The sequence below is a fragment of the Ambystoma mexicanum genome, chromosome 9 (assembly GCF_040938575.1).
Source record: "Ambystoma mexicanum isolate Mex_15411 chromosome 9, UKY_AmexF1_1, whole genome shotgun sequence".
NCBI classification, from domain to species: Eukaryota; Metazoa; Chordata; class Amphibia; order Caudata; family Ambystomatidae; genus Ambystoma; species Ambystoma mexicanum.
In genome coordinates this window covers 571,453,809-571,470,492 of record NC_090931.1, presented here as the reverse complement: position 1 = coordinate 571,470,492, position 16,684 = coordinate 571,453,809, and the positions used below count along the sequence as shown (strand labels likewise).

General features: G+C 42.8%; 2 protein-coding genes across 2 annotated transcripts in view; one reads left to right on the top strand and one right to left on the bottom strand.

The window, feature by feature from the left end:
- Positions 1-1,353: 1,353 nt before the first annotated feature.
- TRIP13 (thyroid hormone receptor interactor 13) lies at positions 1,354-2,879 on the bottom strand. The gene has a single exon (XM_069615173.1). It carries the CDS (start codon positions 2,809-2,811, stop codon positions 1,513-1,515), a length of 1,299 nt encoding a protein of 432 aa, XP_069471274.1. The 5' UTR covers positions 2,812-2,879; the 3' UTR covers positions 1,354-1,512.
- A 424-nt stretch (positions 2,880-3,303) lies between these two features.
- GLOD4 (glyoxalase domain containing 4) overlaps positions 3,304-16,684 on the top strand; it is a 141,276-nt gene continuing 127,895 nt past the window's right edge. Inside the window, exon 1 of the mRNA XM_069615172.1 lies at positions 3,304-3,533. Coding sequence (XP_069471273.1) covers positions 3,444-3,533 — 90 coding nt within the window. The 5' untranslated portion in view covers positions 3,304-3,443. The remainder of the gene's footprint in view (positions 3,534-16,684) is intronic.

Below are 16,684 nucleotides of genomic sequence, written 5' to 3'. Positions count from 1 at the left end.
CTCCAAGCAAAAGCATGTTGAAACAGGCTACCCCTCCCTTATGCACATTTACTAATGAGGTACAACTTCCACAAGCAGGTCTTAATATCTGCTCGTACACCTCAGGGTCTGTTTAAAAAACAAATGTATTAATCCACCTTTTTTATTTTATACAAAAGAATGTGAAAACATTGGTATATCACATGAAAAACAAAATGCAACTGTTCACTATGAGTATACACCGTACAAAAATGTATTACAACTTACTGGGAGGGAAGACAGTGTTCGCACCAAAGGGTTAGTACACCAAAGTGTGCAACAGTGCAGTTTAAAACTTTTGAAAAAGTAACAAACCACGACCTATTGATTTGCTGGGAATCGAAGACTGAAGGGTACTGACTAGCAGGCAAATGGTATCAAGAAAAACAGAAGGTGAACACACTGTGTTTCCATACCACAAGTCTGTTTAAATAAACTTGAGTATATGTTCAGTATAATAGGTTGCGAAACGTGTGACCTTTTTGTTACTCTACAAAGTCTATATTTTGTGTTTAAAACTTCACTTTCACACACTTTGGTGTACTAACCCTTCGGTGCAAACACTGTCGTCCCACCAAGCCCATTGTAATTGTTTGTACGGGTTACACTCAATAGTGAACAGTTACTGTTGAGTATTTTGTTTTCCATGTGATATACTGTTTTCACATTCTTTTGTATAAAATAAAAAAAAAATGTGGATTAATAGATTTGTTTTTTAAACCGAATCGGATGTATACGAGCAGATATTAAGACCTGCTTGTAGAATTTGTACCTCAATAGTAAATGTGCATACGAGTGGGGTAGACTGTTCCACTGTTTCTATATTTATACGTGTGTTCTTCCCTCTCTGAAACAGTCCTCCAAAACCAAAAAAGTGGCAAGTAACCATAGTAATTACACTCATAAGCATTACAGGGTTGCCACATCCCCCCACCCCCAATGAAAGCCCAAGGGAATAACTTTAGAACTGGAGGACTTTAAATCAACTACAAAAGCATGGTACCCACATGCAGCAGCACCATGATTGAGTTTAAACTCACACGAGGGTCTCCGTTTTTCCTCCCCACGAAATCTTTGTACTTCCAACATCAAAAAACAGGGCGCAAAATACTTCTAAACCTTGTCTGCAGCCCAACACCAAGACAACTGCAGCCCTGTCTACTACACAGGAGAAACACCCAGAGGCCAACAAGACCCCATTTTGCTCTGTAAAACTTCTTGGAGAACAAGTGTGCTAAGACATTGGGAATAGATCCTTGGATTCGACCAATGGCAAAATGATGCCAAACCCTATTCTCCATCTGGACTGAGTGGAAAAATGGTATCACAAAGCAGTGACATGCAACAGATTTTGTTTTTAATATTTGAAACTGTTAACAGTGTCCTGTAAAATAAGTGCGTTCTGCAGGAGACAATGTTAAGAAAATACTATCAACCAGTATTGCAAGGAACATAACAGTTAACTGCATGGAATTGAAAACCTAAAACAACCTATCAGACTGCCTGCAAAAGTTTCCCCCTTTCTTCAAACTGCCTATCTACTATGAGTGATAGAGCCTGAAGAAATGCCTCCATGGAGACAGTTGGAGATTGTATGTACAGTGCATGCGCAAGAAAGGGGAGTTTTCTCAGCACCCGCCCGCTAAGCCCTTCACTTTTTCTGGCAATTTCCTTTAAATCAAGACTCAGCTTTGATACATTATTTTCCAAATAACCAATCATTTCTAGGTCTCTCAGAGTTAACAGCTGCTGGCGTGGATAAATTATTTGACACTTCATCAATTCTTCAACGCAAGACAGGTATATCTTGAAGATGGCGGCAGCAGAAGGTGGCCCGATGTACTGTTTAATATCAGCTCGATCAACAAAGGCCATGTCGATCTTGTCAGTGATGTTAGATGTAGTCAAGATAACAACGTTCGGGTACCTCTTGATTTGGTCTATTTGTGTCAACACAGCATTAACAACACGAATGGCATCGGATGGCTCGGTGCCAGCCCTTGATGCACTGCGGGCTGCTGTAAGACTTTCAACCTCATCAATAAGCACAAATACCAGGGCATCTTTGTCATCAATTAACTGCTGGATCTTCTGGAACATTTTCGTTACAAGTTTGCCACTCTCAGAAAACCATTTGGAGAACAGGCTATGACTGTTGATTTCAATTAACTGTCCATATCGGTACCTATAGGAGAGTCTGATGGTCAGCTTTTGAGCCAAGGCTTTGCACAGGGAGGTTTTACCAGTACCAGGGGGGCCGTGCAACAACACAACTCTGTTCCACGCTATCAGGTTGCTGTCCACGTTTTTGTCTGAAAACAGCAAAGTCGTGGTCACATAGTCCAGTAGATGTGACTTTATTTCACTTTCATAAACGAGGCTTTCCCAGAGACCATGATACTCAGCAGAGGGAAGTTGCCAGTGATTAGCTGCCACCAGATCCTCATTCTCTTCCTCTAGATTCTCTGTGCCAGGCCCCTCTTCGTTGAGATGGAAGATGTGAATTAGAAGGCTGCACTTTGAAAGGTCAATTGGGTGTCGGTCCTTAAGTTTTAATTCGGTGTCCACAATAGCCACGGACTCCACATGTTTAGCGAGAAACCCGTCATCAAATTCACTCCATGTGTAATCGCCGAAAACCATACAGTGCCTGTTAAGCAGTTTTAAGACGTGTATTCGCACATCATCTATCTTTGCGGCACTTGTTGATTTCTGATGTACTTCGACGTGAACCTGCAGAGCATCGCACACGCTCGGCAAAGCCTGTTTCAAATCCCCCGCTGCTTCGTCCATGGTTTGTCTGGTATCCGGCAGCCACCAATTTTCCAATAGACAAGAGGCGTTCCGGGTGAAAGCTGCCAGGGATGTAGACATAGAAGAAAGAACAGAAAGCCATTCACTGAGAAACGATGGATCTTGCGCAACTCCCAATGAGACATTATGAGAATCTAACGTACATTTATTAAAATGGAAATACAAATTTGACAAATTAAGCCAAACAGCATCATACAGTTTCTTGATAAAAATATATCCTTACAACCTTTTGAGTCATTCATGTTTATTCGAGAACAAATCATAACTAGCCCAAGATGGCCACATGGTTTATATACGTTTATATACGTAGTGTCTTGCTATGGCCATCCGTCTTCTATGTCTCTGATAACGTGATTTTACAGGCGTCGGCACCTGTGATACGCGAGGTCCTTTTTTTGTAGTTCTAAGTTGCTTACCGGCCGGCGCAGACATATTTGGGGCAGGCAAGCTCAATGTAAATCTCACCCGCTCGAAAAGGAATATATGCCTGGCATTTCGATGGACGTTGTTTAGGACACAACCATGCTTAAGCGCGATTGCGATGAATCGTATAAACTACAAGAGGGCGGGCACATAACTGGTCGCTGGAAACCCTTACCCTGTGGTGCACAATGTCCTCCAGGAGAGCGCTGCATTATGTTTTTAAAGTGGGCGACAGAGGCCTTACTGCTAAATTCTACCGAGAGCTGTTGTGCATGAAGGTACGGGGTTATAGGGCGTGTCAAATACAGAGCTCGAGTGGAAATTAATGTATTAATAAATTGACGGAATACACCTATGCTGCCAAATGTTTGGCCTATGTAGCGTGTTGGTATGCAGAGGCTACTACTAAACGGCATATCTAGTCAGATAAGCCATGAAGCTATATTGCTACAGGTCTATGAGGAATACCTACTGGAATCTAGTCGTAGTGTAAAAGGCATTCAGTTGCCAAATTGCCCCATGTCACGCGAGACACCTTAGTTCTGCCTTTTACTTTGCATGTTGGAACTTGTAGGTACGTACTTAACTACATGTCTCAGCATGCAATGAGAAAGAACCCTGATTGGCCAAAGGTGTCACGAATGGAGCAGACAAACTTGGTTGCAATGAGAATTTTTTTGTGAAACATGCAGGGAACAGGTTACCGAATATGCAAAAAGCTTCTGAGAATTGTGATAAAGGGCCAATCTAGTGAAAGAAGCGGGGAACTGTTGCTGTACATGAGGTAATTCAGTGCAAATGGTGTATTCGGTGAGACAAGGACCTTCTAGGTGCAGAGGTCTAGCCTTGTCTACCCAAGCAGTTGGTCATGAATGACCCGGTTACTTACCTGTACTCTTCATTACTCTTAGTCTGAATCTTCCTCTGCACTGTACTTTTAAAGTCCCGACCTCCATCTCAGGAATTAAATCAATGTTTTAATTATTACAAAAACCTGCACCAGCCTTCCTGAGAGTTCAATACCGCCAAACCTCAACAATGTGTCAGTTCAATACCACCTAATACATAATGGAAGGATTTTTCACCACGCAGCAAAGGGGGAAATGAGGTTCGTAAGAACTGTGATGGGCAGGGGCGGGACCAGGAGTAAGAAAGATTATCAGTAATTAACTGGGTCATTGCCCCCACGTCCTCGTTCCAGTACTTACGTGTGACTCATACCAAAGACAGTGGTGAAAAAATGATTCATGAAGAAAAACACAGACCAACCAGAGTGTAGTTCCAACACCCCATCATGCATTCATTACAAAACACCACAACAAATCACCCTTGAACATGTGAACTAGCACTCCACAGCCCCTCCCCAACAGAGGAAGAACCTTGCACATGCAAACTGAGGTGATAATGTCTGATGAACTTATTCTGGTCGGTCCAGGTCTCTGCCCTGCAGATGTCCTGAATCGGGCAATCCCCGTGCCGGAGCCCAAGGCGCTGCCATCCCTCTAGTAGAGTGACCTTGAACAGAAGCCAGCAAAGAAACCTGCGCCCCTGAATATGCCAAAGCAATGTCCTACCAAATCCAGCGGCTAATCTTAGGAACAGTCGCCTTCATGCCAGGCTTTGGACCCCCAAAAGGAACAATCTGACTGCCAAAAGTAAAATAACTGGTACAGGTACACTAAGACGGACCTCTCAACATCTAATTTGTGCCACTGCTCCTCCTCTGGAGAGGTGGAACTTGGAAAGAAGAGTGGAAGCACAATATCCTGCACCTAATGGAGCTTAGAGATGACTTTAGGAAGGCACCCCCAATCACACAGGAGAATCAGGGAATCGGAGAGAACATGCAGGAATGGAGCTGCACACAACAACACTCCATTTTTCCCCAGCCTCCTAGCTGAGGTTATAGCCACCAGGAACACTGTTTTCCACATAAGAAACTTGATGTTGACCAACTCTACCGGTTCAAACGGAGAGTCCTGTAAACCAGGGAGGCAAGCCAGCAAACACCTCTGGGTTGGACAACAGGGAACACTTAAACCACGTGACGAACGGCCCAATCCATCCTCCAAGAGTAGTGCAAGTGTAACACCAACAGACACTTGTGAAGCCTCCACCACGGACCCACAAACATATGCCGCCATGTGTCCCTGCATTCAGAGCACTACCCTGACCAGCAGACCCCCCTGAGACGCTGCAGGTGGACTGCCCATCCATGGGCAGTAATACCCGCCCCTTCCCGGTACAAAAGTGGCCCCTATGTAGTGCTGATCCGGTGATGTTCCAAAAAAGATTTGTTAATATTCAGAAGGAACACCAGAGATTTAAACAGTCCACAGGTGACTGCCACATGCTCCATCAGCAGCGCCCTAGAAGAAGCCTTGAGCGGCCAGTCCAAATAAGGAAACACCTGTATCCCCTCGGCATGAGGGAGCATCACCACCGCACCCAACACCTTTTGTAAACACCCTGGGTGCAGTCTTCAGGCCAAATCTAAGAGCTTGGAATTGGAAGTGTCTGCCCCTGAACAGAAATCGCAGATATTTTTCATGGTACCTCCGAATGGGCACATGAAAGTACACTTCCTAGGTATCCAGAGACGCCAAAAAGTCCAACTCCTCGATCAACGGGATAATACCATGCAGACTCTCCATCTTGAAATATATAGTGAACAAGAGCACATTCAGTCTCTTGAGGCCGATGACCAGCCTCAACTTGCCATTCAGTTTGGGCACCACAAAAATGAGAAATTGAAACCCAGAGCTCTCTCCTTCCCGGACTCTTCCTAGATCACCCCTTTCTCCAACAACTCCAGGACACCCTGAGTCATGGTCTGAGGTTTTTTTCCCGCCCTCTTGGGAATAGGAGTCGCCAATGACCCTGGCCATGGCAGAGGTGAGGTGAACTGAATCTGATACACCCATTGGCTAACCCTATTCACCGAAACATCATAAGACATGGCCTTGCATGCATGCTACACACAGCAGAGCCTGGCCTCCACACACTTGGCATCAGGACTTTGGTAACAGCGCCGGAACAAAGGGTTTGCCGGACGTCTGCGGGACCATAGACTGACTGCCACCAGAGGGCTTCCTTTGGACACAGTGTGACCACAAAACTTCTTATGCCCAGCAGATGCCCCGGCACGTGGCTTAACATCAGTGTGCCTGCATAGATTGTCAGCATGCTTGTCTGCCTTGAACGCACAATGCAAACCTTCCTCTAGAGAGTCGCCAAACAACATCTTAAATTCAAAAGGAATTTTCAAGACCATTGCCTTCTGATGGTCATCAGAATGGCAGTCTCAGAGGTGCAAGTGACGGCGGGAGTACACTGCAGCACCCATGGTCACTGCCGCAGCTTGGACACCATCATATGTCAAATCCAACAGGAGCTCCACTTGTGACTGCATAGCCTGCAGCGGCGGTGCGCAGTCTGGACTTATTTAAGTCAAATTCCAAAAAACCCACCCAACGCGGTCTTAGCCATGTATGAGGCATATGTACCAGTCAGAAAGGCCATGTGCACCACAGCGCATGACCTATTTTGTCCACTGGATCATGCATGGCCAGATTAACACCTGCTCAGCTGCCAGCGATGAGTGACCCACCAGGCTCGACAGGATAGTATCAACTTGAAGGACCCGCGGAAGCGCTTTCTCCTTCCCTCACAAAGGCTAAAGCTGGGACAGCGAAGAACCACCACCTTTTCAGGCTCCTACCAGTCTTTAAACACTTCCGCCCTAATCTCTGGAAGCAACGGGAGTCCCACCTTGATTCTATGTTTAAACTACCATGGAGGAGGCTGGGACCCAGATGCCACATCAGTCATGGGAGGCGGCTGCTGAAACCCCATGTAGTCCGCGACTACCAGCGCCGCAGCCAGCGCCTTCTTGTCCAAATATTTCCCTTTAGGCTCCTCAACATCACAAGGCTCCTCAGAACAAGAAGACCGCACCAGTGCCCTGGACCATTTGGATCTTTTCAGCACACCAGTCTCCAGGCCTTCTGGCAAATTCCAACCAACCTCATGTCCGACATAGCAGGAGCCCCCTTAGGCATGCAAGAGGTCCGTCATATATGGTCCGGAGAGAAAAACAGGGTATCTCTGTGTTGTCCTCCGAAGAGACATTCTTCATCTTACGCTGCCTTTTACTAGGAGCTATTACCGTTCCGTCAGAGCACCTGCAAGCCAGAGGTTTCCAGCTGACCACAACCGAGCGCCACCAGGACCAAAGAAACAAGGGGCCAACAAGACAGTGGCAAAACAGCAGCCAGACAATATATGGGGAGCAGCGGAGAACAACGCCAACCAAACGGCTCAGCCAAGCACCAGCACCAAAAAAGTAACCCAGCCAAGCCTGCATTTAAATTTTCAAAAGCCTAAGCAGATGCACAGCATAAAAAATCGGTTCAGCTACATGATCAGGCCCCAAGCACCTGGACCAACACACGGCCACCCAGGATGCTAAATCAAGAAGGGCCAAGTAAGTATAACGCTTCATTTCAGTAATAGTATGTACGCAGAAACATGTAGAAAACATCAGCCCCACCACCCTCTGGATCATCGGTGAAGCTGACCGTGGCATCCCCAAACCCTCCCCCAGGCCAAGGTTCACCAGATCCGAAAACCTTAAGTCCGCATCAAGCTGGAGACAGGGACCAACCCCACCCGGAGGAAGAGCGAGAAGGCGCAAGCCGTTAAAGCACGCTTTCCCTCCAGAGTAGTGTACCCGGGCTCAGCCCAGTCAAACAAGAAACCGAGGGCCGTGCCCTCAGCCCCCACCCAATGCCTGGGCGTGAAGCAACTTTCCGTCCCGTGCTGGAAGACCGCCGCAGCCACCCCAGCTGAAAAGCTCAGCAGGACGCTAGGGCACAGAAAACTCAACCAGCTCCCCTGCCCAGCAGAAGAGTCTGGGAGCTTGCAAGCCCAACCCCCATGCACTCAGAAGCCCAGCAGGAAGTGCAGGTGGAATGGAAACGCACATGTGCCCTCCAAGCCAAGCAAGGAGAGGTAAGGTGGAGCAGCAAATGGCCCAGCACCCACTCAAGATCCTGACAGACAGGCAGGACAATCAAAACAGACAAATTGTGAGGGTTTGGGAGAATTGTACTCTCAGGGGAGGAGTGGGGCAGGTATATGTATGCAATGATAAAAATATGGAATGGATTCCTGAGCTGGAGGTCAGGACCTCACTAGTAAGTACTGAGACGAGGAAGAGGGGTGTGGAGGTAATGTAGTTTTTAAAGGGCCTGTCTAGCAAAACACTCATGTGCACACTTGTGAGAAACTAGCTCCACAACAAAACCTTTGCATTGTTGCACAGAGACTTTAGCGAGAATATGGCACAAAAATTGTTTGAACAATGCTTGATATCGTAAAACATGTAGGACTATTCCCTTGCGCATCTCAAAGCTGCAAGCAAAACAGCTTAACTTCTCCCTCAAACCCTTGATAAAAAAAATTCCAAGACTACCATTAGCCAAGCAAGGGTCACATACTTCATCTCTAAACTTGTACAATACAGTATAGCCTCCAAAGAATACAACCCCTACTTTGTTGCAAAAAAGACCACCACACCTCCAATCTCAACAAGCCATATGAGATTATCTCTCGGGGGCTTCCATCGCTTGATCAAGCATTATGTTGAGTGGATCTGTTATACCTGTCATGCGCCACTCACTTCTGCATCCCACAGTAAGGTAGATGACCCACGCAGTCTCCCTGCAAATACTCCTTGTTATAATAAAAGGTGAACCCCTGGGGCATTGGGGATTCAGGCTATACTAAGACATCGTATGCATGCATTGTTATACAAATAATTAAATTGCAAATTGAGTGTAGTAACTCACCAAGTCACCGTCCCCAAAATTATCCATCAAATATTATGTTTACCGATAGGATTTAATTATGTTTTCTCTTCAGTTTAACTCTAACCTCCTTGCTCCCCCCCAATGCCGCAGAGGCCATCTCCACCCCATAAATATTCCCCCGCCAGAGCCAGACATTTTCTACATGCCCTTTTCCTGGACCTGGCAGCAAACACCCAGCTGGTTTTATATCACAAGTCCCTATCTGTCAAACAATCTGATTGATATAAATCAACAGTTTTGGTAAATTCACATTTCGTTACCTGTCCATAAATGCTAGAGATGGGATCATTTGACATGGTAAAATTATTTGACATCAATGGTCATGTAATTTTCTCCTACCCATCAGACAATCCTAGTGAGAGAAAAATGGGAAATCCTGAGGGGTAGGAAAATGTGAAAGCAAAGTTCGTGTCATTGTCTTCTACCCAACACACAATACTAGCTGCTGGAGCATGTTCTGAGAATCGAAGTGTCGGAAAAACTTGACCGGGTATGAAAATATGACCGCAAAAGTCATGACACTTCCTCTGTTCTATCAGAAAATGCTTTTGAGACAGGGATTGGGAGGGGGGATCTGTCTCATCAACCCTTTAATCGCAAGTTTTAAAAAGTAGCACAATAATGAGATAAAGGACTTGGGTTATGATTCGCCAAACATGTTTAAGGTTTGACAATTTGGTGGTGCTTGATGCACTGCCTATAAACTGCAACTATTGGCTTGGGATGTGAAGCTAGGAGAGAGACGGGAGAGGACATGCATGCTGTGGGCATTTTTTGAATTTGTAACCACCCTTTGAACACCCTTGGCAATGCTAATCCCTATGATCATTCTAACCCGCTACCTACCCCTTCCCATTTAAAACACCTTCCCCCAGGATCGCTGTGAGCTACCTCTCTGCTTTTAAGGGAAATTGTATGTTATTTCTAAGCAGTCTTCTGTAAGGTAATGGTTTATTTGCAACTATAAATTAACTCCTGCGGCAATAAAAATGGCTTAAACAAGTGGGCCTTCTGCCACTTAATTTATAATCAATAGCTGTTACCATTGTATGGCCAGATAGTATAATTATGGCAGCATCCTCGCCAACCCTACAGTTTTAGGCGTTAGGTTACTGCTTTTTAAGCAGCTCTACGCCAGCATATTTTAGTGACGGATCCTCCCACAATATTAACTTAGTGGGGATGTTTTCAGAGTAGCTGAAGGAAGTGGAAGTGGCAGTGCGAGAAAGTGCAGAGGCTCTTGAACGGACATGGGCGAGTGGCGCATCACGAGTTTGCCTCAGCTTTGAGCCCAGCACAAAGACCTCTGTAAAATGAATGCATATTATGGGACAACCTGAAAGCTATGCACAGTTCAAAAGAGGTAATACTTGTGAAATTGCATTAACTGAAAGTGCAGACAAATGCCAGGAGTTACATAAAGATGACAAAGGGTGTTGCTGAGGAAAATGTTTCTTCCTGGGTAACCAGGAGACCTCCACTTTCAAAATGTCTTACCTGCTGCATTACATTGTGTGCTCCCAGGCATGTTCCTAAATATCCCTGATATCTGCCAACATTTGAAGCAATAAGCTCTTACAGTCTGGAAATGTTGTATACATAATTGGCTCTTCAAATTTACACAAAACATAGTACCTTAAACATTGAATTGACCAAGACAGGCCATACTGAGTAAACTTAAAACAAAAAGTGTCTAAACTTAAAGACACTCCCGTCCCCTGCACACCTTACAAGCTGAAATAAATCAGTCAAATTTCATAACATTTGCACTTTTATATATAGAAAGAATTGTCAATTTAGAACATAGGTAACAAAATATCTTCATAAAAGTACAGAAAAAAGCTATCAACTGACTTCCAATATGGCCAGCATGAAAAACAAATCAAACCAGACAAAGAAATAAGCTCCCAATTTTGAACTGCAGCTTCAAGCTCTACGCGTTTCGGGGACTATCCCCTTCTTCAGGAGCAAAAATATCTGCAAGTATAGATATATATACAATTAGAGGACATCTCACATATCATTAAAAGTTTGGACAAACTAAACACATTAAATAAAGAAAATACATTAAATAATTATGTACACATAAATCGAACCACAATTCTACATAGCATAGCATAGCATAGCATAGCATAGTAGCAGGAACAGACAGTATTTTAGATCCACTGTCTAAATATGTTGATAAGATCTTACAACCCTTGGTGAAGTTGATACCTACCTACTTAAGGGATACAACTGATTTTTTATTGAACATAAATGAAATTGTTTGTCTATCCTCAGAATGTATTTTGTTTTCTATGGATGTATGTAGCCTGTACACCTCGATTCCCCACCAGGAGGGAATTGAGGCAGTAGAGTGGTTACTATTACAGTCTGTGAATGTAGAATGTGATCCACAGTTGGTGATTGAGTTGATTACGATTATTTTACACAACAGTTACTTTAGGTACCAAGACTCATATTTTGCACACATTTCTGGAACATCAATGGGGTCAGCGATGGCCCCTGCATATGCTAATATCTACATGTACTGGTTTGAAAAACAATTTGTACTAGACAATGTTGAATGGTCCAGTAAGATAATTGTTTGGAAAAGGTACATCGATGACATTTTTGGTGTGTGGTGTGGCTCCAAAGGTGAACTCAAAGTGTTTCTTGAGTATTTAAATACTGTTCATTCACGAATAAAATTTACTTTGGAAATTGGTGACCCCAAGTTACACTTTTTGGACGTTCAGTTAGAAATTGTTAATAATCAGGTCAAAACATCACTCTTTCATAAACCAACTGATGTTAATAATTTATTGCATTTTGCGAGTTTTCATCCAAAGCCAATGATTGCTAGTCTGCCATATAGTCAGATATTGCGAATTAAGAGAATTGTTATGGATACTGATGAAATTAAAGTTGAATGTGAGTCGCTCTCTAAAAAATTCTCTGAAAGAGGGTATCCAGTACAACTTTTGAATGAGGCCCAGAACAGAGCGCTCCCGATTATAAGGGAGCAATTGCTTACACCTAAGGTGAAGAAGGAGTCTGATGCAATTTTGCATATTTCCAAATTCTCTCGACAAAGTTGGCATGTTAAAAGAATCGTACATAAACACTGGTCGATTCTCCATCATGATCCTATACTTCTGGGATTGTTTCCATCTCCACCAATGTTGGTGTATAGAAGAGGTAGGAACCTGAGAGATAGGGTTGTGAGAGCCGAAAGAGGCCCGAAGGAAATTCAGATGACATTGGTGACTAAAAAAAAGGGAACATTTCCTTGTTTGTCGTGTAGTCATTGTAACAATGTGGCTAAAGGAGAATACATTCTTCACCCGCAGACGGGCAAAAAAATCACTCTTAGAGATTTTGCCACATGTAGATCCGCAGGGGTGATTTACAGCATTAAGTGCCCGTGTGGATTAATGTATATTGGACAGACAGCCAGATCCGCACGTGAAAGATGGACTGAACATAAATCTCAAATACGGTGTAAAAATGAGAAATCTTCAGTTGCTAGGCATTTTAATATGTCTAGACATACTATTGCACAATTGAGGTTTAATGTTTTGGAAGTGGTGAAGAAACCACCCAGAGGAGGTGACTTTTTGAGAATATTAGCTCAGAGAGAGATGTTTTGGATTGACCTCTTGGGGACTTTATCTCCAAGAGGGCTCAATGAAGAGTTCTCTTTGAATTGTTTTGTGTAGGTGTCGAGGTATGGTTGGTGAATGGTTTAAGTCGTTCATAATGCATAAATTCATATGTGTTTGAGGTCACATGGAGTGATTTGTGTTTTCCGGGTGTTACATACTGGTTGTTCCATTAGAGGTGTATGGAAGAGTAGTTATCGGATTTGTGTAATGAGTACATAACTAGGTTACTTGGTTATTTCTGAATTTGCCGCGTAGTTCATAATGCATAAATTGATATGAGTTTGAGGTCACATGGAGGGATTTGTGTTTTCCGGGTGTTACATACTGGTTGTTCCATTAGAGGTGTATGGAATAGTAGTTATTGGGTTTGGGTAATTAGTACATAACTAGTTTACTTGGTTATTTCTGAACTTGCTGCGTAGTTAGGTATGGTTGATGGACAGCAATTGTTTTAAGGCACTTATTCATTATTTTTTCAATTTTTTCAAAAATGTAGTCTTTCTTCTATGTCTATCTTCTTTTTAAATACATACACATTTATCTTTAGTACATAACTAGTTTACTTGGTTATTTCTGAATTTGCCGCGTAGTTAAGTATGGTTGATGGACAGCAATAGTTTTAAGGCACTTATTTATTATTTTTTTATTTTTTCAAAAATGCAGTCTTTCTTCTATGTCTATCTCCTTTTTAACTACACACACATTTATCTTTGGTGTCTTTTTTATTTTGTTTGATTTACTCACTCAGTACCTGTGTGCTTAGTTAGCATTAGCTGTGTATTTGGCAGGTTGCAGGGAGTTTTGTGCATTCTTTTAGTATTCAGTGCCGGCGGGTCACGTGACTTTATCATGTGACTACCAGGAAACAGTATAAAATGAGCCAGGAAGTGTGTTGTGGGTTGGGATCTGTTACGTGTAAATTGGAGAGGAGCCGTTGAATCTGAGGTGAAGAGGTGCGCTTCTGGAAGTAAGTTTAAGCTGTGTGGATGTGTTTATATTTATTTATGTTTGTATTGGAAAGGTGGTGTTAGTTTGTAAATGGTATATTTTGTGTTTGTTTTTTAGTTGCATTATACATATCTATAATCAGCAGGATGCTTTACATTGGATGCGGAGTACTGGAAGTCCTGAATTTGGATTGGATTGGCTATTGATTTGCCTTAGGTAAATAATATATGTTGGAAGAGTTGCACAATTTAAATTTTGGGTTTTCTTTGAGGATTTGGGCTTTTTAACTTTCTGTGTTAAGTTGATGTGTTGGCACAAAGATGAGGTGGTGGCACAAGGTTGTGGATTTTGGTGATCGTTGAGCTGCACAGATTAGTTGCCAATGAGTAATAGGTGTTTTTTGAACTAGTTGTTTAGTCATTAAGGTTTGGTGATTTAATTACGTGTAATTGGAGCTGATAGATATACTTTGGTATTCCAGAGTTCGGCAATCACATTTCACTTGTTGAGGACGGCAGGAGTATTCGCAGGGATCCTGGTTCTGTGTACGTCGTGCACAGACAGATGCACAGACAGAGACTCTATTTTCTTTGACAACATTCCCACTGTGAGGTACATACGAATAAGTGTTTTAGGTTTTAATGCATTTTGAGATTTACATTTGGAGCCATACCAGTTGTACCACTGTGAATATACAACCACTTGTGTATGCTATGTAGAATTGTGGTTCGATTTATGTGTACATAATTATTTAATGTATTTTCTTTATTTAATGTGTTTAGTTTGTCCAAACTTTTAATGATATGTGAGATGTCCTCTAATTGTATATATATCTATACTTGCAGATATTTTTGCTCCTGAAGAAGGGGATAGTCCCCGAAACGCGTAGAGCTTGAAGCTGCAGTTCAAAATTGGGAGCTTATTTCTTTGTCTGGTTTGATTTGTTTTTCATGCTGGCCATATTGGAAGTCAATTGATAGCTTTTTTCTGTACTTTTATGAAGATATTTTGTTACCTATGTTCTAAATTGACAATTCTTTCTATATATAAAAGTGCAAATGTTATGAAATTTGACTGATTTATTTCAGCTTGTAAGGTGTGCAGGGGACGGGAGTGTCTTTAAGTTTAGACACTTTTTGTTTTATGTTTAACACATGCTCCAGTGTCAGGGCGTGTATTCCTCCCCAGCACCCAGAATTGTAATAAAATCTCTCTAAATAGTTATTTAGTTTTTGAGTAATTAGGTGTGCTCTGATAGATACTTCTTTTCATACTGAGTAAACTGGCAGACAGAAGGAAACACTTACAAACCAATGTATCACTTCTGACAATCTTATCTGCTGTCACTATCTCTTCATCTAAATAGTTCAAATACATTGTAGGGGAAAACATGCTAAATTGTAACAATGACCTCACATGTTGCTCTGCGTGTGTAGGGACTGCAACCTTTGATCAAGGGGATGCAAAGCCCCATTATAGGAATCTGTTTGGAGAATCTTGATACAGAATCCAATCCTTGTTATGTGGTGGGGGCTCTGAAATCAACTGTCACCCTGAAGACTTAGCCCTTGCTTAGTCTCTTACCCCCACCCTTGGGATGTTCTTGTGGGGCCTATTGGTAAGCTTGCTTGTCATGCATCACCCCGGAAGATACCCCTGCTCCCTCTGTGTGTGGCAGTGGGGGCGGGGGAGAAGTTCACACAATCTCTCAAGCTCACACTAAAGTCTGACATAAGTTACCATGATTCACATCACTTTGGACTGATAGCCGATGGTGATTGAAGTCTCGAGACAAAAGTTGCTCAAGAAATACTAGATGCCGCTGATTTTTCCATGTAGGCCACTTATGTGTGTTTCAATAACAGTGGCCCATGCTAAAGCAGCATTTATACAATATCTTTTTGTTTTTGGTATGTTTGAAGAGGATCATTTGTTAGTGCCTGCTCACGTTGCTTAAAAGTCAGTCATTTGGTTGCGTCGTTTCTCATGATGGGCTTTCTGGGTCGGGGCTTCAAGAAGTGTAGCCTTATGTAGGTCATCTCTTAATAGGGTATTCAAGGGAAATAATTCAAGTTGCAAGCTGCTACCCAGACAGAAAAGGTCACCACCTTAATTCTATACATACACACCACACCATTTCTTACTCGACAAGAGTCAATTATCACTAGCCAATGGCTAGTGGAGAGTGCACATTTTTCTCCCTGCAGTATTCTTACATTGCCTCAAACAGGCCCCTGTTGGGCACTTTTTTCATATCCAAAGCTAAAACGACCATATTATTATCCAATCACCCTACCACTTGTATACTAGATTCTGTGACCAGATGTTCCTTCCACAGTGTAAGAGCAAATGATCAATTCTAGTTTATGTTCAGTGTGGGGTTTAATAAAAACGTGAACCCTCTGCAATCCATATGTGGAACACGCAAGATATGAGACTAGAAATACTGCATACAATCTGCTCTGCTTCTCTATTTTTAGTTTTAACAGTCTTTTTCCAAACTAATTCAAGATTGGAAATTGCATTAAAATCCCCTTCTAATATTGCAAGATCCTCAGCTCATCTCTCAACTAACTCAAAAGCCTCTGCTGCAAATGTTGCTTGCCCCAGATTTGGTCCATAAAGATTGAACAACCAATACAAAAATATGCCCACCCCATTTTTCTTATGCTGTAGATGCACACCACACATGCCCTTGAAGTCTCCTAATGTGTTTTTCCTGTGCAAACAAAAGAGAAACTTACTTTTTAACAAACTTCCTTTGCCAGTAGCATTTTATTCTGCTTGGAGGCAAGGTCCTTTACTTTAAGGTTGGCAATCTTTCAACCCTTTAATGCCTTATCCATCATTTAGGATCTGTTGTATCTTTCTCCAACGTTCTTCAGCTATTTCACTCCTGCACCAACAAAATGTACCAATGATTCAATTCAGGCCAAACCTCTACACCCCACTCTTGGAGCC